The sequence below is a fragment of the Cicer arietinum genome, chromosome 3 (assembly GCF_000331145.2).
Source record: "Cicer arietinum cultivar CDC Frontier isolate Library 1 chromosome 3, Cicar.CDCFrontier_v2.0, whole genome shotgun sequence".
NCBI classification, from domain to species: domain Eukaryota; kingdom Viridiplantae; phylum Streptophyta; class Magnoliopsida; order Fabales; family Fabaceae; genus Cicer; species Cicer arietinum.
In genome coordinates this window covers 76,130,171-76,154,016 of record NC_021162.2, presented here as the reverse complement: position 1 = coordinate 76,154,016, position 23,846 = coordinate 76,130,171, and the positions used below count along the sequence as shown (strand labels likewise).

The 23,846-nt window shown below is 28.8% G+C and overlaps 3 protein-coding genes across 4 annotated transcripts; all 3 read right to left on the bottom strand.

Moving 5' to 3' along the window:
- Nucleotides 1-8,723: 8,723 nt before the first annotated feature.
- LOC101510575 (putative F-box/LRR-repeat protein At3g44810) lies at nt 8,724-11,144 on the bottom strand. Its single transcript, XM_004494915.3, has 3 exons — nt 10,126-11,144; nt 9,899-10,060; nt 8,724-9,602 (listed from the first exon to the last, which is right to left on the bottom strand). The coding sequence occupies exons 1-3, from the start codon at nt 11,077-11,079 to the stop codon at nt 9,297-9,299; spliced, it is 1,422 nt and encodes a 473-aa protein (XP_004494972.1). The 5' UTR covers nt 11,080-11,144; the 3' UTR covers nt 8,724-9,296.
- Nucleotides 11,145-12,894: 1,750 nt separating this feature from the next.
- LOC101506393 (phospholipase A1 PLIP1, chloroplastic) lies at nt 12,895-15,560 on the bottom strand. Of its 2 annotated transcripts, XM_004494754.4 has the most exons (5): nt 14,916-15,560; nt 14,262-14,789; nt 14,043-14,102; nt 13,542-13,958; nt 12,895-13,448 (listed from the first exon to the last, which is right to left on the bottom strand). In XM_004494754.4, the coding sequence occupies exons 1-5, from the start codon at nt 15,558-15,560 to the stop codon at nt 13,026-13,028; spliced, it is 2,073 nt and encodes a 690-aa protein (XP_004494811.1). In that variant the 3' UTR covers nt 12,895-13,025. The 2 variants fall into 2 exon arrangements, with proteins under 2 accessions (XP_004494811.1, XP_073222304.1); XM_073366203.1 differs by having other exon boundaries at nt 14,262-15,560.
- Nucleotides 15,561-20,681: 5,121 nt separating this feature from the next.
- LOC101505854 (protein WHAT'S THIS FACTOR 1 homolog, chloroplastic) lies at nt 20,682-22,885 on the bottom strand. The gene has a single exon (XM_004494751.4). It carries the CDS (start codon nt 22,646-22,648, stop codon nt 21,053-21,055), a length of 1,596 nt encoding a protein of 531 aa, XP_004494808.1. The 5' UTR covers nt 22,649-22,885; the 3' UTR covers nt 20,682-21,052.
- Between the last annotated feature and the right edge of the window lie 961 nt (nt 22,886-23,846).

Genomic DNA, 23,846 nt, shown 5'->3' with positions numbered 1-23,846 from the left:
ATGAAAACATTAGTTGAATTATTTAATTAAATTATAATTTATAGAAGTTATATCATTTATTAGTTTTATTTTAGACCAAATAAGTATTTAACCAAGGAGATAATAGAATTAGTGAAAGTCCTTAGTTTTATTTATATATTTTATTTAATTAATTTAGCGTGACAATAGTAAGATAATTGTTCCTTTAATTTTAATTATTTGATGAAGTATATTCATATTCATATTAATTAATTAATTAATTGTTGGGGTTTTGTTAGTAATTAATTAAAACTCGTATAGGAGTATTTTTTTAGAGTGAACAATGACCAAGTCAATTTTGGTCAAAATTTTACATTCACTCAAATGTGTAACAAGCAAGAATAAGTGTACATGAATGTCAATTATTGAATGATATTATTCCAAATGAAGATGTGTGCAATTAACCTCAATGAGAAAAATTACTCTCTTTCTCTAATCAGTTTCATGTCTCCATTCGCAACATTATATTTTCTTTATCTCAAATATTTTCAAGTCACTTAAACAACCACCCACATATTACATCTCTTTCTTGTGGAAGCTCTAAGCTTTTGTTCCTTCATCGTTATGAGATTTTTCGAGGGATATATAGTGTTACGTGGAAGGAAAGCGTTCAAGGTAAGGGCTTTTCCCCATGCTGAGTTAGGCTAGATATTAAATTAGTGATCCGTAAGATATTGATATGATGTCTGGATGTCTTGAAAGAAAAAGGTTGATTTTATTTTCGTCGTAGAGAAATTAACTATAATGTTTTGATTATTTTTTTTAATACCTCTATCTTGATGAAATAAAAAAAATTAAAAAAAATTAGGGGATGTCGTGGCCCCTGCCTCTCATAGTACCTATGACATGAGTCAACACATTACAAGGGAAGCATCTCACAACTCATTCTACTAAAAACCAAAGGTGAGGATTGATCCAAGTAAGAAGGATAATCTCTGTTATATACAGAGTCGGAGAGTTATAAGTATTAATTAAACTATTATAATTGAAATTCAGAAAAGTGATATAGTTTTTTTTAAAATTTGATGCGATTCGTAGGTAGTAGACTCAGGTTTTACAATTTTTACGAGCCACACAATTTTCATACGTCATATAATTCACACAAGTTTTTAGAATATCACACAATTCATTCAAATAAAATATATTCAATTTATGATTTTTTTTATCTATATATAGAGTTTGTTGAATTAATTTATTATATTTTATCTGTTTAATTGTATAATTTCTAATATGATTAACGATTTGGACTGTTATTTAAGAACAATTGAATAATCTTTTATTGCTTTTCTATCGTGGTTATTTATAAAAAAAAATTAAAAAAAAGTAGGGGATGTCGTGGCCGCTGCCTCTCAAGATCCGCGTCCAACATTTTCAATTTTATTTTCTTCAAGGTTGTTCAACGTGCAACGTGTCAATGTTAATCAGAACAACGCTCGTGCGTCCGTGCGTGCTTGCAAAAACCTAGTATGATGTTAATAGAGTGTGTGTATGTAAATACTTATAACTGAATTAATTTTACGTCTTATCGTTTAAACAAATGTCATTTTTCCTTTTTTTTATACTACTATTACATAACTATATCTTTGTGAGTGTAAGATGTAAAAAAATAGATACCGTTTTTTTTATATGGACGCTAATGATCATATATGTTAATAAGTTTTTTCATATGGACGCTAATGATCATATGTTAATAAAGTTGAAAAATAATCTTAAGAGAATTATTTATGTTGTAGAAATACCCTTTGCAATTTTCTTTGCCGTTTTTTAATTATTTTTATTGTTTGAAATTATTAATAGAGTTATCAATTATTCCTTATCTTATTTTTAATTATAAATATTTTTTTATTGTAGATTCTATTTTTAAATTGTTTGAAATGAATGTTAAAAAAATTGTTTTAAATAAATGATTGTATGGTATAAGACTATCATGTGGCATTTAAGAGAGAGAAAATATTATCATTAAAAGTTGATGATTTTTTTTTTTTTTTTGTAATTTTATATAATATAGATATCAAAAGAAATTGTTTTTGAATTAATACTTGTATGTTAAGGCTGCCACATGTAGCATGTAGAGATAAAAAGTGTTGCCATTAAATCATATTAGTTTGATCATTTTAATTCATGAAATTATTAATAGAATTAATATTAGATACAATTAGAAATGTTTTATAATTTGATAATAATATTATTATCAAAATCAATATTTAATACTAATTATGGTTTACCTAGACGATATTGTAGAATTTTTTCATTTGTTTTGTTTTTAATACTAATTACGGTTAATCTAGATGATAGAACCTTCTTGTTTTGTTCACATGGTTAATTGTGATATTATTCACTATAATTAAAATGGATATGATACAGACCACAAACCTCTCATAGTACTTATGACATGAATCAACACATTACAAGGGAAGCATCTCACAACTCATTCTACTAAAAATCAAAGTGATATAATTGAAATTCAGAAAAGTGATATAGTTTTTTTTTTAAAGTTTGATGAGATTCGTACGTAGTAGACAAATTGAAAATGTTAGAATTTCAATTCTCAGGTTTTACAATTTTAACGAGTCACACAATTTTCATGCGTCATATAATTCACACAAATTTTTGGAATATCACACAATTCATTCAAATTAAATATATTCAATTTATGATTTTTTTAATCTATATATAGAGTTTGTTTGAATTAATTTATTATATTTTATCTGTTTAATTGTATAATTTCTAATATGATTAACGACTTTGACCGTTATTTAAGAACAATTGAATAATCTTTTATTGCTTTTCTATCGTTGTTATTTATAAAAAAATTAAAAAAATTAGGGGATGTCGTGGCCCCTGCCTCTCAAGATCTGCGTCCAACCTCTTCAAATTTTATTTTGTTCAACGTTGTTCAACGTGCAACGTGTCTATGTTAATCAGAACAACGCTCGTGCGGGCGTGCTCGGAGCGTGCTCGCAGAAACCTAGTATGATGTTAATAAAGTGTGTATGTAAATACTTATAACTGAGTTAATTTTACGTCTTACTTCTCGTTTAAACAAATGTCATTTTCCCTTTTTTTTATACTACTGTTACATAACTATATCTTTGTGAGTGTAAGTTGTAAAAGAATAGATACCGTTTTTTTCATATGGACGCTAATGATCATATGTTAATAAAGTTGCAAAATAATCTCAAGAGAAGTACTTATGTCGTAGAAATACCCTTTGCAATTTTCTTTGCCGTTTTTAATTATTTTTATTGTTTGAAATTATTAATAGAGTTATCAATTATTCCTTATCTTATTTTTAATTATAAATGTTTTTTTATTGTAGATTCTATTTTTAAATTGTTTGAAATGAATGTGAAAAAAATTGTTTTAAATAAATGATTGTATGGTATAAGACTATCATGTGGCATTTAAGAGAGATAAAATATTATCATTAAAAGTTGATGATTTTTTTTTTTTTTTTTGTAATTTTATATAATATAGATATCAAAAGAAATTGTTTTTGAATTAATACTTGTATGTTAAGGCTGCCACATGTAGCATTTAGAGATATAAAGTGTTGCCATTAAATCATATTAGTTTGATCATTTTAATTCCTGAAATTATTAATAGAATTAATATTAGATACAATTAGAAATGTTTTATAATTTGATAATGATATTATTATCAAAATCAATATTTAATACTAATTATGGTTTACCAAGACGATATTGTAGAATTTTTTCATTTGTTTTGTTTTTAATACTAATTACGGTTAATCTAGATGATAGAACCTTCTTGTTTTGTTCACATGGTTAATTGTGATATTATTCACTATAATTAAAATGGATATGATACAGACCACTAACCTCTCATAGTACCTATGACATGAGTCAACACATTACAAGGGAAGCATCTCACAACTCATTCTACTAAAAATCAAAGGTGAGGATTGATCCAAGTAAGAAGGATAACTCTGTTATATACAAAGTCGGAGAGTTAATTATAAGTATTAATTAAACTATTATAATTAAAATTCATAAAAGTGATATAGTTTTTTTTTTAAAGTTTATTGCGATTCGTACGTAGTAGACAAATTGAAAATGTTAGAATTTCAATTCTCAGGTTTTACAATTTTTACGAGTCACACAATTTTCATGCATCATATAATTCACATAAGTTTTTGGAATATCACACAATTCATTCAAATAAAATATATTCAATTTATGATTTTTTTATCTATATATAGAGTTTGTTGAATTAATTTATTATATTTTATCTGTTTAATTGTATAATTTCTAATATGATTAACGACTTGGACTGTTATTTAAGAACAATTGAATAATCTTTTATTGATTTTCTATCGTTGTTATTTATAAAAAAATTAAAAAAAATCAGGGGATGTCGTGGCCCTTGCCTCTCAAGATCCGCGTCCAACGTCTTCAATTTTATTTTCTTCAACGTTATTCAACGTGCAATGTGTCTATGTTAATCAGAACAACGCTCGTGCGTGCGTGTGTGCTCGGAGCGTGCTCGCAGAAACCTAGTATGAACGCTCGTGCGTGCGTGCTCGCAGAAACCTAGTATGAACGCTCGTCCGTGCGTGCTCGGAGCGTGCTCGTAGAAACCTAGTATGAATGTGCGTGCTCGCAGAAACCTAGTATGATGTTAATAAAGTGTGTGTATGTAAATACTTATAACTGAATTAATTTTACGTCTTACTTCTCGTTTAAACAAATGTCATTTACCCCTTTTTTTTATACTACTATTACGTAACTATATCTTTGTGAGTGTAAGTTGTAAAAAAATAGATACCGTTTTTTTATATGGACGCTAATGATCATATGTTAATAAAGTTAAAAAATAATCTCAAGAGAAGTACTTATGTCGTAGAAATACTCTTTGCAATTTTCTTTATCGTTTTTTAATTATTTTTATTGTTTGAAATTATTAATAGAGTTATCAATTATTCCTTATCTTATTTTTAATTATAAATGTTTTTTTATTGTAGATTCTATTTTTAAATTATTTGAAATGAATGTTAAAAAATTTGTTTTAAATAAATGATTGTATGGTATAAGACTATCATGCGCGGCGTTTAAGAGAGATAAAATATTATCATTAAAAGTTGATGATTTTTTTTTGTAATTTTATATAATATAGATATCAAAAGAAATTGTTTTTGAATTAATACTTGTATGTTAAGGCTGCCACATGTAGCATTTAGAGATATAAAGTGTTGCCATTAAATCAAATTAGTTTGATCATTTTAATTCATGAAATTATTAATATATAGCAATTTGCAAACCCCAACCCAAAACTCTCTCACACTAGATAATAGCATATAAAATATTATATATATATATATATATATATATATATATTTCATACATGAAAAACATAAAATATTTTTAAAAAAATTAAAAATAAAAATTTAAATAAAAAATTTGTTTAAATAGTTTATATAATATATTACTTTAAATATTTTATCTAATTTTTCCAATTTTTTATAATAAAATTTCAAAAAATTATTAAAATGAAAAGCTATTTTGAAAAAAATTTCATAAAAATTATTTTTAAAATATACTTTTTTTTTAAATGAGATTTTTATTATTTTAAAATATCTCATAATGAATAACTAAATTATTAGAAGTCAAAATTACTTTTTTTAATTGATAACAAATGAATCTAAAAAGCTTTTATTATTTTTAAATAAATTTTTATAAAAATTATTTTTAAAAATATATAGTCAAAATCGCTTTTTTTAAATATTAAATAAACAAATCCATTGTCTTTTGAATAATTGACTACTAATAAATATTTATTATGTGAATGGTTCAGACAGTAACTTATAACTATTATATTGTAGTTCTTTGCAAAAGAAAAAAATCCAGAACAAAATAAGAGATACACTACTAATGATATGTATATTTCTCATTTTGCTAATTGATTAGTGGAAATTATTTTATAATTAATTAACCAGTGACAAATAATTGATAATAAATTATAATTATTGTATTGTAATTTATCGAGAAAATAATTAAGAGTAACACTACTAATAAAAAAAATATTTATCTTTTAATTAATTGATTTGTAAAAAATAATTATTAACTAATTGATTAATGATAAAAATTTATCATGTACATGAATTAGAGAAGAAAAAATTCTTAAATTTGATTTTGGTCTTTTTCATAAAAAAAATATTACAAAAATATAATCAAATAAAACTATTAGGTTATAGTTTTTCGTCTGAAATATAGAACCAACAAAATAAAGTGTTACACCTTTATTGGTCAAAATTTATTTAAATATAAAACTATAATTTGTGAAAATATTGTAGCCACCTTGAATCAAACCTAATCAATATATTCTTTTATCAGTTTGAATTGATTTGGATATAAAATATGACAAAAACTAAATCATATCAAATCATTTATTTTTTTTTTCTTTTTTAAGAATCTAAACCAAACTACGAATTCATTAACGTTATCCGATCAAAACCGTTAAATAAATAATTATTTATTAATTAAAATTAATAAAACATATTAAATATGATAAAAAAAAAGTTTAAAATAAAACTCTCCAAATCCACACTGATCATACACAACAATATATATATATATATATATATATATATATATATGTATTCTTAAAGCAATTAGAAAATGCAGCAATTATTTGACATCACCATGTTGGTGTCAACTATTAAATAGAAGTGGTTGAAGTAAAGCCATTAGGTTCTTATCTTATAGTAACCATTTTTACTTAAATAGTTTATATTAGGACAATTTTTTGAAGAATACAAATCAACTAAACTTTTCCCAATATCCATTGAATGCCAAACCACCCCAAGCACTTGATAAGTGTCAATCACCTCATTATGGTGCCATGCCCAATTACCCATGACTGATCTTGTTCACTGGGTCCCAAATACATTTTTTTTCTCCTTCTAATCTCCATATTCAGTGTAATACATGTTATACACATTCGTAATATTTTATATTTGAATTCATATTAAATATTTGATAACATGTTAAATATATTTGGATCTTATTTTCAAATGATAGTTCAATTCATGAAGATTCTCAAAAGATTCTCAAACACATGTATATAATATAGAAATGTTATATTCAAATATCATGTTGCTGCGAAAGTCTTCAAACCTATAGATAGATATATATATGTCACAAGGTCAGTTCAACTGTGGAGGTTTATGATGAAATTTAATAAGATAGTATATTAGTAAAATTATTAAATTTTGTATTATAAATTATTTTTCAAACACTTTAGAATATAAAATTATTTATTAAATTAATATAATTGATTATGTATAAAATATATAGAGTTTGTTGAATTAATTTATTATATTGTATCTCTTTAATTGTATAATTTCTAATATGATTAACGACTTGAACTGTTATTTAAGAACAATTGAATAATCTTTTATTGCTTTTCTATCGTTGTTATTTATAAAAAAATTAAAAAAAAATTAGGGGATGTCGTGGCCCCTCCCTACCTCTCAAGATATGCGTCCAACCTCTTCAATTTTATTTTCTTCAACGTTGTTCAACGTGAAACGTGTCTATGTTAATCAGAACAACGCTCGTGCGTGCGTGCGTGCTCAGAGCGTTGAAACGTGTCTATGTTAATCAGAACAACGCTCGTGCGTGCGTGCTCAGAGCGTGCTCGCAGAAACCTAGTATGAACGTTCGTACGTGCGTGCTCGGAGCGTGCTCGCAGAAAATTAGTATGATGTTAATAAAGTGTGTATGTAAATACTTATAACTGAATTAATTTTATGTCTTACTTCTCGTTTAAACAAAGCGTCACTTTCCCTTTTTTTTATACTACTATTAGATATGGACGCTAATGATCATACGCCACTATGCCTTATTTTATTTTGAAAATGATGAAATAGAGACTAAATAATTGTACAGGGAGAGATTGCATTAATCTCTTTAGATAGGTTTAGATGACACTCACTCATCCCCTTTATTTGTTGAAAATCTCTCTTTAGAATTTCTCTTATGAAAGAAATTTCTAAAGCATCATATTAAAATGCGTATTTTATTTTGAGAAGAAAAAAAGTGATAGAAAAAAATGGACAGCAGAAATGTAGTTTGAATTAAATTATTTACAAGTTGTTAATAATATCAATTGAGCTTTTTTTCTTAATACAAGTTCTTTGTCAGCCCCACGTGGTATGAAAGATCCCTCTTCTGAACCAAACCCTTATATTATCTACTAAAGAGTGCATTGCATTCACAATTACAATGTAAGTAGTTTCTAATTTTGTCCATGTTTATTTTCCATCTTCCAACCTTAGTTCCGTTATATAGTTAATAACTCGCAAATGTGATTATTTATGAATTACAAATATTCTAACACGGACATTGGACACACTAATGCCAATGATATTTTGAAAAAATAATTAATTAAATATAATTAAAATGTCGGTCAATATTGGACACCGACCCATGTCAAGACACTAAAATATGTTTTCAATCAAAAGTGTTGGTGCTACATATATACTATCATTGCAACACATAAATAAATAAAAATAAATAAATAGTATGATATCATGGACCATACATTTTAGTAATATTAGTCCTAAATAACAAGACACAAATTAATAAGGTTTGATAGAAACCGTGATTTTATGATTCACTAAAATCACCTATTAAACAGACCATGGTTTTACGGTATAAGATAAGTCAAAATGTCCAAGCATATGGTAAAATAGCTCATCATCAAGTTTTCAAAATGCAACAAATTTCAATATGATGAAAAGAATATGGTTGATAATACTGATCCACAAGAGTCTCTATAGCCACAAAGCAATATGATTTCATCATATTGTAGGCACTAGCAATTGCATACATACCTATAATTTGAGGCTCACCTATGTGATTTGTTGATACACTACACAAGCTTACATTTAAGAAGAAGGTTTATCATCTTCTGTGTTCTTCAGTCTCAATTTATAAGTCTATATCTCTTCTAAATATTTAGCGGCACATTCTTGCTAACTAACCTAGAAATAGATGGTGCATTTTCACTTTGGAAGGATGAACCTCATCACTCCAAACAATTTGATAGTGGGGTAAACAATTTACATATACAACTAGATACCAAAATACGTACTTAATTTTTATGTTAAATAAAATATAAGCAGAGCACAAAACTATGGTAGTCAAATGCATATTAATAGATTATTGGTATGATCATAAGTACTAGTAAAGTTATGAGCATTCTATCAATTATTATAAGAAGGAAAAAAAAAACATGTAAAAAAAGAATTGATCTTATATGAGCACAAGTTTTTCTCGTCCAACTACTTCTTCGCCTTGAAACTTTTCGATAATCCTGTCACGCCCTCTTTGAAACCAATCAGGATTCGAATTCCAATCCAATTCCTCATCTTCTCTCCAATAGGGACTCAAAACTATTCGCTCAAGTTTGTGGGCACTTTTCAGAACATTCATAACAAACTCAATTTCAAACCAATTGCCAACACATCCTCCCAATTCAATAACTTTTACGTTCTCATGACAGAATGTTTCAACATCCCTAATATCTTTTTGATCTTCAAAGAACTCTTGATATACAAACTGACAATTAAAATCACAAAATTAAAATACTTCAAGAGTAGCAACTACTTAGAGGAATCAAATAACCTAAAATTGATTCTAAATGTGTGGTTTTAACTATGCAAAATGCTAAATGGTAAGAAAGTGGAGGTATAGGAAAAATAGGAAGGTTTAAAATTGATTTCTTTTTCATCCTTACTCTCATCTTCTCCGTTGAATATGAATAACCATTAATAAATTGACATCTTCTCCGTTTATTTATGAAGACATAGATAAAAATAAAAAGTAAAATAAGTTTATTAACCATGTTAACTCACCATGACTGAAAGTTTATGCAAAAGAGGAGAAGCTTGAAGGATGTTTAAAATCCACAATGGATCATACTCCTCATCATTTAAGATGTACGAAGGCACCGAAACGTCGAGGTTCAACTCCTTAAGATGTTTGAGTGGTTGAGTTATTGGTAGGGAAGTCGTGACCTGAACAACCACATGTAAGATTCAAAATATTATATATATAAAAAAAAAAACACTTTATGACTAACCATGGCTAATGTGGTAAGATGCATAATCTCAAGTTGAGTAAAAGTTGCACAGATAGCCACAAATGCATTAAGATCTCTCTTAAATGAAATGGAGAATTGAATGCTATTCAGCATAGGGGTATTAATTTTCATTGTATCCAAATCATGTGCATCATACGCCAGTGAAGTGAGTTTAGGACAATCCAGTAAAATCAATTTTACATCATCTTGTTTCTTGACATCTTGAATACCTAGAATAATGTGGGATACAGTATAGCACCCTATAACCTTGAGATGACGTAAGGATGAACTTACTATCTTAAGCTTTAATGATTTGAGCACACAATATAATAAGTAAAACTCTTCAAGCAAAAGACAATTAGATAATAGACATTCAATGAACATTTTATCGACTTTTGCACTTCGAAGTGAAAGATATCTCAAACATTTGAATGGAAGAATAAAATCAGAGTTGATTGGATGGAAGACAACACAATGTTGAAGAGATAGATGATATAGGGTTGAAGCATTAGTATATGCAAATAAAGCAAAGTCAAATTTATAAAGTTTGCATCGAGTATTGTCATTTCCATAAGGCAATCCTAGCAAGAGTAGATCGATTCTTTGAACTCCCCTTGCAATTGCAAAACTTAACCATTGATTAATAGTGCTGCTTTGTTCACGTTTTAAAAAGAAATTGACCAAGAAAGAATCGATCTTTGTGCCATGAAAGTTATTGAGAAATTGATGAACTCGTGTTACAAATTCATCTCTGCTCATATCCATATCGATGATATGTAGTAGTTGATTTTGGGTTCCAAACACATTGAAGACATCAAAGTAGAGATCTCTCCTTAAACCCCAAAGCTTGCACCATCTTTTAGAGAGTATAGTTGTCTTCAACAAATCTTTCATGGATAACATTGTCAAGATGTAAGACAAGATGCAGTCAGGCAATTTACTAATGTAATCCATTTTGGATTTCAAATTAGTGGCAGTGCACCTCAAGTAAATATATACACAAATATTTAATAATGCTATCAAAGGAAAAGGCAAATGTGAACTAACTCAAACTCACCCAATATTACAACTAAATGCTGCTCCTCTCTTATGCTCCTAACAACCCAATAACTATATTATATTTATATCACTTGTTTATACTCTTTATTTATTCACAAAATCAAAACATAAAACTCAAAGAATGAATCTCCATTCAAATTATAATTAATTTGATTCCCAATATTTATTGCTTTATTTTATTTACTACCAACTTTGATTCTCATATTATTATTGCACTAGCGTGAGACATAGTTTGAATTTTATAAAATAAAACAGTGAGTGTTGGAATGAATATTTATTTGTCATTGACAAAGTTAAATTCAAAAAGAGTTTATTACATATTGAATTATACTACTTTTTTTATTCAATAATTAAATTTCATTACATATTATTTTTATACTCCTATTAAATTATATTATTGAATTACACTTTTTTTAATTGAATTCAACAATAATCTCAAATTTGAGAATGTCATCCATTATATTTTATTTGATATTGAATGTTTTTTTTTAACTCAAGAGTGATAATCAATTTTTTTTTACTAAAGTGATAATTCATTTTAGTCGCCGAAAAAACTATGAAAAATATAATTAAAAAACACATCAAGAGTTTCCAAATAAAAAGTGGATTACATTTTATTATTTATGATAAATGCTTGTTAATTATAATAAGTAATGACTATTAATTTTAATTATTATTGTTTCTATTTTTAATTGGAAATTCCATTTAGAAGAGATAAGGTATTGCCATTAATTGTTTTGGGATTCACATAAAATGGATTTTTAATGCAAAAATAAATAAATTTGGGGGAAACTTATTAATATGGATTTTTTATAATTGTATATATCTGTATCTTATTATTATTATTATTATTATTATTATTATTATTATTATTATTATTAATTTGCTGAATCTATTATTATATCTCTTATCATAAATTTGATGAGATTGAGCATACAATTATTATTGTTGGGCCGATTTATATTTTAAAACACAATCAAATATTTGTTTCTTTTTCCACAATAACAACACAGAAAATACTCTGTCGAAAAAAAATTAATTAGTAATATAATATTTTTTTACTTCTTCTAATTACTATTATTATTATTATTATAAATAAATAAAAAGTCTTCCTACTACAAATAAAAGTACTCTTGACTTATTTAATATTACTATTTTTAATACATATTTCATTTAATCCAAATATTTAATACTAATAGTTGAATATTTAATATTAAAAAGAGATAATTAATAAATTTAATATATGTTTTACATAACAGGTAAAAAATTAACTACACTTAATTATATTTTTTAATATCCGTAAAAATAGTTTTTTTATTTATAATAGTGACGAAAAGATACCTATGCATTACGCGATGCCATCGAAGGAAAGGAAGAAAACGTGTGGCCACCAAATCTTATGTCTGCGTGTTCAGGTACTGCTTTTTTGTGTATGTCTGTGAGTGTGTGTTTAGTGTTAATTTCAAATACCCATCATACAAATACAAGAGTGATGCTTATTTTCGTTCTAGTTGTATTTAATTAATAGCACCCGATCCTGTGCTTCTTGATTTTCTATTACTACGCGTACTAAATTAGTTTTCATTATTGTAGAACTTTATGCTCATCATTCTTGAAAAATCTGTAGAAACTTTTTACTCTATTGGAACTATTGACATTTTATATTATACTATACAATGTTAGTCAAATATGGAGTGATCCTCATGGATATATTATAAACACTTAGCATTCTAGATTTTTAGGAATATACATAAAAAAAATATGATTTACTTTGCTATAGTTAATTTCATGATTTAATTTCAGCTATTTGTTCTGTAGGAACCTAAAAAGGATGCTTAATTTTAGACCCCTGTTGTTATCTCCTTTGTCATCAAGCTGCATCTCTCCATGTTCTGTTCATGGCTCCATGAGTGTGGAGATGGAGAGGTCAGCGTTGGCCAAAGTTCGTCAATCCTTTGCTTTCTTACTCTGCCAACAAGAGTCTTCGAATGTTGTATTAGGATTCCATTGACAGCTTTAAGGTAGTTGCTGGAGTCATGGTCTCTTAGAATTGTGCCTTCTGAGCCATATGCTGTTGGATCACTTAGTGTTTCAATAGGGTGTGGTTGATTGAGAAAAGTGCTTAGAACTCTTGAAGAGTATCCATGTATAGTACTATCAAGCGCATAGAAGGCGTTTTCTGAAGGGAGTAAAGGATGTGGAGGTGATGTCTTCTCATCCGGTTGGAGAATGAATATTTTTCCCATTGGTGAATACAATAGCTTCTGAAAATATATACAAAGAAATTAATGTAAATATGAAATAAATGATGTATATTTATATGAATATGAATATAATGATAGAACAATGATGCTTACATTTTTTGTCAGGCAAGGATGTGAACGAAATGTGCGGTTTAAGCGCTTAAGGAGAACAGCAACATGGTCAGGATAATTACAGGAGAAGGCTCTCGGAACAATATCTCTATGCATCATCACACAGTGGATGTGGCTCTCATCTAGGCCTAGTTCATCGATTAATTTTTGGCCTCCGCAGAATACAAATGGTGAGCCAAAAGTCACTACTGGTCGAAGAGTTGAAGAGCTGACAACTTTCCTAGTCAATAGCATCAAATGAACCAAAAGAGAAAGACTTCCCCCGAGGGAATGTCCGGTGAATTGAAGCTTCGCACGATCCCCGTGTCTTTTCAAATGGTCCAAAATTTCCGGCATGAATTGCTCATATATTCCTTTTGCAGCTTCATATATTCCTCTGTGAACAATTACTTCTGTGTTCTGTAAGAGAATAGATTATGAGTGCTTTGGTGTTTTTTCTTATCAACTGTTCTTGTTGCAGCATAACAATGAATAAACGATTACCTCAAACTTTGTAGGCTCAAAGAAGAGGTTTGCTTGCCAAGATGCTAGAGAGTCTGAACCCTGCATCATGAAATAAAAATATTAATTTGTCAAATTTCACCAATATTATATAGCCTGATGGTACAACTAAGTACAAGTACTCTCTCAGAAATTCAAACAGTTGTATATGTATTTTGAGACCAAATATATACAACTTGGAGTAGTAGTTTAAGGTATTACCTGAATTACAAAACATCGAGTGTAATTGCTGAAATCATCACAAACAAACCATTCACAAGGTGAAGAATGAAGTGACTGCAGATTATTTGCTGCTTCCTGCTTTTCCCTCTCTCCTGCTGCAACCACAGAAGTCACTGTTGATGCCGCCATATAAGCTGCAACCTCTGATTTATAAGCTCGCGGTGAAGTGCCTTCTGTCTCCTGTTGTGTAGAGTCCTCTCTTCCTTCATTGGAATCTTCATTATCACTTTGCTGTGACTTAGCAGCAAGGGATAAGAGGTTCTTTGTTTGCAATTGGACATAGGAGGCAGCTGAGGCAGCAATGTCATAAGCAAGTCGGATTTGAGGCTTCTGTTCATTATCTTTTCCTTTCTCTAAGCTGTCTTGATCAGAGGCTACTGAGTCATCATCCATAGGAATGCGCGGTAAATCCTGATTAAGTTTTTCTTTTAACTTGGCCACTGCAGCTTTCTTCTCTAGAGAAGATGTTATAAATTGAAGGCTGTAGTATTTCCTCAACTCTTGAGCCTGCAAATTTTTTGTTAAGAAATATATGTTTATGTTTCTCTTTTGACTCATTCGTGAAAAAAAAGGAAAACACATGTGAAACTGCATATGCAAATCTTGAGAATTTGTTATACCATTGGTGCTTACCTTGATTTGGGGTATTTCATAAGCCATGTTGCACAGAAAAGCTAGCTGAGAGTATAGTTTGGTATCAGACCATGGCACTTGAACAAGAAATTTTGAGAATGAGTCACGATCATATGTCACTTCTTCTTCATCATCATAATCCACCATACAAACACTGTCATCATCACAATCACATTCACCAGATGTATTATTATCATCATCACATATCACATCCATATCGATGCTTTCTTTGGGTATCCTGTTTCTCCAATGCTTCTTAATTTCCACAAGTCTCTCTATCCAGTTAGCTCTATTTACTCTTTCTTCTTTACTGTTTTCCTCAAAATTTATATCCTTCTCACTTGTATGTATGTCCTTGCTGGTTTGTTGGTCAAATAAGAATGAGCGCAATGAATTTGGGAGAATGGAACCTGAAAACTGAAATGGAGAAGTTCCCATTGACTGGTTGTGCTTAAGTTTTGGTTGCACTGATGTGGCTTTTATACGGTTGAAGGAGCAACACAGGTGGTTATCAGAATAAGACCTCCTCATTATCGAACGCGTGTATATGTCGTTGATGGAGTGCGAACGGCGAAGACCATTATGCTCTTTTGCTATATCCATGGTTGCTGGAGAGGTAGGCATGGCAACTGCAGTGCAGGCCATAGCTTGCAATTTATTTTTATGCAACTCAGCAAGAATATCTTCCACTATATCGGGTTTTTGTAAACTAGATCGTAGACCCCTGCGATGCACTCTGAAATACAACCCGGTTACAAATTATATATCAGACCTCAAAGCTTGATAATGTTGAGTTTTGGTTTTTTCTTTTTTTAGTTTTGTCTTGAAACAATTGTAAGATGTGAACATGGATTTTATAAGAAAACTTACAAGAACTATGTATAAATTTCTTGTTATCAACGATAGCTTTCTTAAAGATGTTAAAAAACATGTCATAGTTAAACTAATTTACCTACCAATGAACGCAACTCCTATATATTATGGACAAAAACATCGTTGTGTTGTGTGTAAAGCCAAAGCCAAGAACATAGTTAGATTCGAGACGAATATTGCTTCAGATATTAACTTGGATCAGATGGACATTAATTCATTAGGGAAAAAACATGCAAAGTTCGTTGAATTCGATAAATCTTAATAAGAGGGAAATTTTCTGTTTAGCTATATCCCGAGTGTTACATTGGTAGGAGAAGAAATATGTCACATTCTTTGTTCCTTCGTTAATTTTACTCCCATTTGATTAAATATAAACAAATATTCATCGGAATTAAAATATGTGTAAATAAAAAACTTCAGTCTTATTTAATTTTTTATATTTTTAATGATCAATTTATTAGTTATTGAGAGTAATTTAGACAATAAGTTTTATTTTTATTGAAATTACATAAATAAATTAAATGTGATCAATAATATTTTTTAATATGAGTAATTTAGTTATTTTTCTTATAAAAAACGGTAGAAATTCAGCGTAAGTACTTTGAACATATGGAGATGAGACGTGGATTTTGTAATGAGAGAAAACAAAATAATGAGTAATTTGATATATTTAATAAAATAAAGCTTGATTGTTAGTTGTTGCAATTATTTTTGTTTATAATTCATTCAGAAGAGATACTTTATTTTTCTAGGAATTGCCGCATATTATTTAAGATATCTAACTTTAAACCGACTTGTTAGGAAGGAAAATTGATACGACATGCTCCAATTTCAAAAACACTATTAAATGAATACCAAATTACAACCTCGAAAACGTACTAGTACCCACCAAACAAAACAAAAATAGCATAAACTAAAATTGACCTCGGAATTTCCATCACAATATTCCTATTACATGTTCCTTTCATAATTTGCAAGTTAAAAACTTACACGGTAAATAAAAAAGGTATATATATTTTTGGGAGGACAATTAGTGGTGGTTTATACACTTGTAAGAGCAGACATATTTTAATAATCTGTAGTATTTTGATTTAATGTCTTGCTAACGAGTGTTTCATGGGATATTAATTATGTCTTTTTTAATATATCATCTTTTATTTATATTTCATTTTAGAGTAGTATAATATACCAAATGTGATTTGAAAGCTTTAATTAAGCAAACGGACTAAAATTGTTTGACAATTGTTGCATCATGGATGGCCAACAAAATATGCAACAGATGATAATGAGAGTTACTGTATTGTATACAAACAAAAATAATAATTAAAGAATAATATGGTAATGAATGAATGTATATCATATATACATACCCTGATGGATGAGAGTGAGAGGCAGGGAAGCAATGAATGAATAAATATACAGAAACAAAAGCAGTATATATCCCCCCCAAAGAACAGAACAGAAGATGCAGAGAGGAAACAACAACTAATGATCAAGCTCATATAATGGTGTCTATAGACCAGCAATCTGGACAAGAGATGTGTGTGTGTCTCTCTCTCAACAATTGGATCCCTGAGATTCAGATGCAACAGGACGAACAAAATATAATGTAATGCAATGCAAGTGACCACACCCAGGGAAACCTCTCTTCTCTGATTCATGTGTTGTGTGTATTATTAATAGAAATTTAGAAATAGAGAACTAAAAAAACATTTAATTAAATGAATTACAAACTCCAAGGAAACGACTTTGAAATAATGAGAATCTGCTCATGTGGGTTGGCCTAACTTTAAACACGAGGCCAAATTTCATAGACCAAAATACCCTCGTCTACCTTTATAAGATTTTGTTAAGAAATACTTGTAGTGATTACAGTCAACAAATTGTTTTCATAATTTCATGGTTTATGCCTTGTAAGTGAAAATATTTAATGAGTAGGAGAGACAATTTCATGTGGGTCTAACAAAACATAAATGCCTCTTTTATAAGTAGAAATTAGGTAAGGGCATTTTAGTCATACCGGGGGAAACGGGGCCCGCATTTTCGGTTGATGACCAGCGTGTCGTATGTATGTATAAGCATTAAGCAGAATAGGTGAGACCGTTCCAAAAAGTAAAAAAGAAAAGAAAAGGAGAATTGAGAAGAGAACATAATAATTACAATTGTTGGTTGGAAGGCCAAATGTGCGGTTGCATGAAGGAGGTGATGCAATTTGGCGCCACATTCTCTATGGCAGTGGCGGCTGCAGTCACAATCTGTTTCGTACAAAATAATCGGCGCGTGTCGTTCAGGTGATGCCATGTTCTCCTTATGTCGCGATTCATACACGTTGAATCAATAGTCTTTGCTTGGGAGTCATACATGCGGTGATTGTGACCTTACTACGAGTTCCTTTTCGCTTCTACTCCAGTCCATTCTCAACATTTTATTGGGCTTTTTCTTTCTCCTTTTCATCTTCTATTGGGCTTTGCTTGCCCATTTTTAAACAACTTATCTTTTTTATTGATGTGACATTTTTTCAAGTTTAAATAAAGACTAAAACTACGTTAAAAATATATTTCACTGTTATAAAATAACAGTTTACACAATATATCATGTGATTTTTTTAAAAATAAAAGAATAAAGTAATACATTAATAAATTAAGGTTTTATTTTGATATCTAATATAATTTTAAATTTAAAGTATATATCATTACATTATATTGTATTTCTATTATATTTGATAATGATAATTTTAAATAAGTTTATCGATTATGTAGATCATTGTGTTAAAATTTAAAAAAACCTTAACAAATTTACGGTTTAACACCCAAAAAAAACTTAATATTATAGTAATAATAATAATAATATTAATAAAAATATTAATATTTTGATTAAATATATCATTTTGATACACTTAAAATATTTTTTTAGTGACTTGTAGTATGAGTTTTTCTACTAAATAGACTTTAAAAAAAAAATCTATGTCTAATTTATGGTATGACATAAGTCTATCATAAATTAAACTATAAATTCATGTTGGTTGGTTTAACTTACTTCCACTCCTAATTGCAACTTATTGAAGGAAAAGAAAAGGACACTGCAACTTGAATCATAATAATGCCGCATTAGGAATCGAAAAGAATAGGACAAAACCTAGATTTAGAAAGAAAAGAAATAGGACAAAACTTAGTGTAGTTCTTTGTATTTTGTTTTTTAAATAAAAAAGATTTAATTTAATTTTAAACGTGAATTGTTTTCAAATCATAATTTAAATTTAACTGAAACTTTTAAACTATCTGCCTTGTTGTAATTTGCCTGCCTTGTATCTCAAAGAATGAGGGTATCCAAGCATATTGATATTGTTAACATGAGACTCTAATACATCATCATTAACCAAACTTTGCATCATCCTTGACCCAAATTTGATAACATGTTAAATATATCTGGATCTTATTTTCCAATGATAGTTCAATTTATGAAGATTCTCAAACACATGTATACAATATAGAAATATTATATTCAAATCTCATGTTGCTGTAAAAGTCTTCAAACCGATATATGTCACAAAGTCGGTCCAACTGTGGATATTTAAATCTTATGTTGCTGCAAAAGTCTTCAAACCAATATATGTCACAAAGTCGGTCCAACTGTGGAGGTTTATGACAAAATTTAATATGATAGTATATTAATAAAATTATTAAATTTTATATTATAAATTATTTTTCAAACACTTTAGAATATAAAATTATTTATTAAATTAATATAATTGATTATGTATAAATATTTGTATTTTAATTAATAATAAAGTCAATTGAGACTATTAATTTTAATTTTAAAAATATTTTAATGAAACCTTTTTATCAAATAAAATATTTGTCTCTTTTAGAGACTTTGAATACCTTGGACTTTAAATTTTATATTTTTTACAACTCCTTAGGTATGTTTAAATCACACTCACTCACTCCACTACTATTTTTCCAACACTCTTGTCATGCTTATTTGTTATATTCAAGTTACACTCAGATCTCTTCAAATCGTTTAAATGATACACGCTGTTTTTATAGAATAGATAACACGTTGTTGTAATTGACGAGGGGTTGATGTCTTTTACAAAATAGGTTAATTTTATGTGTCATTGAAGCATATATCTCAAACAAGCTTAGCAAAAATTCCCTACTTTTTTATCTGCCTAAATCTTCTCATTAGTGTAGTAACAATTAGCAATTAGTACAAATCTGAAGTTTGACTAGAGAAATCTCAAAAACCAATTCTCTAAAAGAAGTTCCAAAAGAAACAGATCATATATCATGTTTTATTTTGCAACGAAAAAGGGGTAGAAAAAAAAAAGTAAACAGCAGAAATTCAGTAAAATAAATTTAGTACTAAGACCTGAATATTATAAGTCAGATTGATATATGCAGCAGACAAATAAATATTCAAGAGGACAGGCTACAAAAAACTGCACTGCACTCCAGTATGTTAGTATTTATTATTTGACATTTATTTTTAATACAAGTTTTCTGTAACGAAAACAGGATGAATTATTGTTAAACTCTCAAAGAACAAATTCTATTCAAACTTTGAATCTATATGAAGAACCCGAATCCAGAAGCAACCCACCTGACATTCACAAGTCATTGTCATCATTCATAAGTAAAACAACCTAAAACATTTCCTGCTTGCAATTTGGCAGAAAAACTGTTTGGTGGGTTATGATTCCAAAACTGAAGGAATGCAGATACCTAGAAATGGCACCCCAAATGACAGAATGCAATACCTCCTTCAATCAAAAGGAACAAAATTGTGTAAATATTTCATTATATATGCATAATTAAGTAGCATAATGATTATTAATGTAAATATTTGAATCATGGGAAATCAATATAAATAAATAATATATGCAGCAACAAATATCACTCAATTGAACCTTTTGCTTAATTAATTAAATCATTCATTCCACTTGGCTGTTCAAATATAAGTTTCAAAGACAATACTTTCTAAGAAGCATCAATCTATTATACAGTAAAGCAAGCAACAGATATATAGTCAAATCTACATCAGTTGGACATTTCGGTTTGAGTTGAACATATCAACATAATATCTCCTTTGTTGTTTAAGAGAAAATTCAAGAACCATGATGGATGGTCAAAGAAGGATGTTCATATTCTTTCAAGATAGTGGAGGCAAACACATTTCCTAAAGTATCCACCACAACAAATTAATCAGCCAAATGCTTTCTTTCATGGAAAATTCTGAGCTTGAGCTTAAAAGCCTTTTAAAGATTACCACCGTTCTCTAGGACGACCATCATGGAGTGTTGGAACAAGGACCTTCTTTTCATTATTCTTTCTTGCATCTTGAACTTGTATTATTGTCTTTCCCTTTTCAATCACCAATGTTCCAGTTTCCTCCTCATCAAAATCTGGTGGAGTATCATCATCATCATCATCATCATCAATCCAGTCATCATCAGCATCATCGTCGCCGTCATCATCTTCACTCACAAAATCATCAGCATCTGACCATTCTCGTTCCTCTTCACCCCTTTGATCTTGTCTGCTATCAATATCATTCTCTTCCATGCCATCTCCAACTCTTGTGCGACCAGCACCCCTACCCTTAATAAATCGTGGAACATTAACCAGAGAGCGAAGTTTCTCCTTTATAAGTAACAATCTATCCTTGTCTACCAACTCTGAATTTCGATATGCTTCCCTAAGGAACACAGAATCCCTGTCTCCTTTCAAAGATATATAAAACATATCAGGGTGCCTTATCAACATCCCTCTCAATTGCTGAGAGAATCTAAACTCCTCTCGAAAATGAGTGAAATGATCAACAAGAGTTCGCTTCTCAAGTGTAAGACTCAAAATCTCATGAATAACGCCACAGGCATGCTTCTCTTTCTCCGGCGATCCAGAACCAAGCATTGAGAAATCCGAGTAAGGCGATACATATGCCAAGTCTCTGAACTGCATTATCTTCCTCATCTCACCCTTGGAAAGATTAAGACCCTTAGGAAGCTTAACTCTGTTGAATTTAGCAGGCCTGTCTATGATCAAGTTCTGCTCTTCCATCTCCCTAATTCGATTTTCCTCTGCAGATAGCTCGGCTGCAGAAACAGCAAGCTGAGGATCCCAATGTGTTAATTCAAGTGCAGGGCCTCTTTCAGTCTCAACAACTTTGAAATACTGTGGATATCTATGACAAATGGTGTCGCGAAATTCCCTCGGAAGTCCCAAATCATTTGCCAAGTGTGCAATTTTCTCTAACAAAATCCGTTTTTCCAACGACATCATCAACAATTTCCTAAGTTTTGTAACTACCACATCTTCCATTTCATTCCTAACCCTCAATTCCTCAAGATAAAGCCTTTCAGCCTCAGAAGTCATTTTGAATTTAAGAGAGTAACACCCTTCTTCCAAAATCTCAAACACAGCAGGAAATTTCCTCAAAACTGCAATTAATCTTCTCTTCTTGTCTAACCCTAATTCTCTTTTATGCTTACCTAGTTCTTGAAGAGACATAACCCTATTAGGTGTACTCACTAGTAATTTCCTCACCTTGAGAACAAATTTGAGCTTCTTGTCTTTTTGTATGACATTATCAAATGGAAGCTCTTTCCTTCTCTTCACGGCTGCTCTTATAGGCACAAATTGAAATCTGGGCCCACCGAAATGCGATGATTCAGACTGAAACAAACGCAAATTGGTTCCGAAAAATTGGGATTTTTGGAGGGAGGAATGAAGTTTGAGAGAAAGGTTAGGTTTTTGAAGAAAAGGAAGTTTATTTGAGATGAAGAATGATAAAGGGGTAGAAGATGATGATAAAAAAGAGAGTTTGGGTGAAGAAGAAAGCAATAATTGTTTAGGCTCCATGAAATGAAATCAATAATTCTTCACAGAAAAATGAAGTATATTAAGCGAAAAGGAAAATAGACTTACAAGATTGTGTGTGTGATGCTAAACCTTCATTGGGAATGGGATAATGTTGGTTAAGAGTTGAGTGAGGGAGTTTCCGTTTATGATGAACACATGAATGAATTCATTATACCTCTCAAACTATGCAATTGCAATTTGCAAACCCCAACCCAAAACCCTCTCACACTAGATAATAGCATATAAAATATTATATATATATTTCATAGATGAAAAACATTTATCTCATATATATATGATTTATATTGTAAATGAAAATTAGTATTGTAACTTTGTTTAAACTTTTATCCGATGTATATACTATTATTATTATTATTATTATTATTATTATTATTATTATTATTATTATTATTATTATTATTATTATTAATCTATAAGGCATCCAAGAAACATGATGGTGATGAAAAATATGTTTTCAATTTTAATTCATTGAGTGATGAAATATTGGGTCTGTGTTATTAAAGGTTTATTTTAAAATAATTTTTATTATATTTTATTTTTAGTTATAATATTTTTTTTTAAAAAAATTTTCAAATGAAAAGTTGGTTTCAATAATTTATCTGTAAATATGATGTTAAGAATTTTATATATTTTCTACAATTTTTTAAATAATAAAATTTCAAAAAATTATTAAAATGAAAAGCTATTTTGAAAAAAATTTCATAAAAATTATTTTTAAAATATACTTTTTTTTTAAATGAGATTTTTATTATTTTAAAATATCTCATAATGAATAACTAAATTATTAGAAGTCAAAATTACTTTTTTTAATTGATAACAAATGAATCTAAAAAGCTTTTATTATTTTTAAATAAATTTTTATAAAAATAATTTTTAAAAATATATAGTCAAAATTGCTTTTTTTAAATATTAAATAAACAAATCCATTGTCTTTTGAATAATTGACTACTAATAAATATTTATTATGTGAATGGTTCAGACAGTAACTTATAACTATTATATTGTAGTTTTTTGCAAAAGAAAAAAATCCAGAACAAAATAAGAGATACACTACTAATGATATGTATATTTCTCATTTTGCTAATTGATTAGTGGAAATTATTTTAAATTAATTAACCAGTGACAAATAATTGATAATAAATTATAATTATTGTATTGTAATTTATCGAGAAAATAA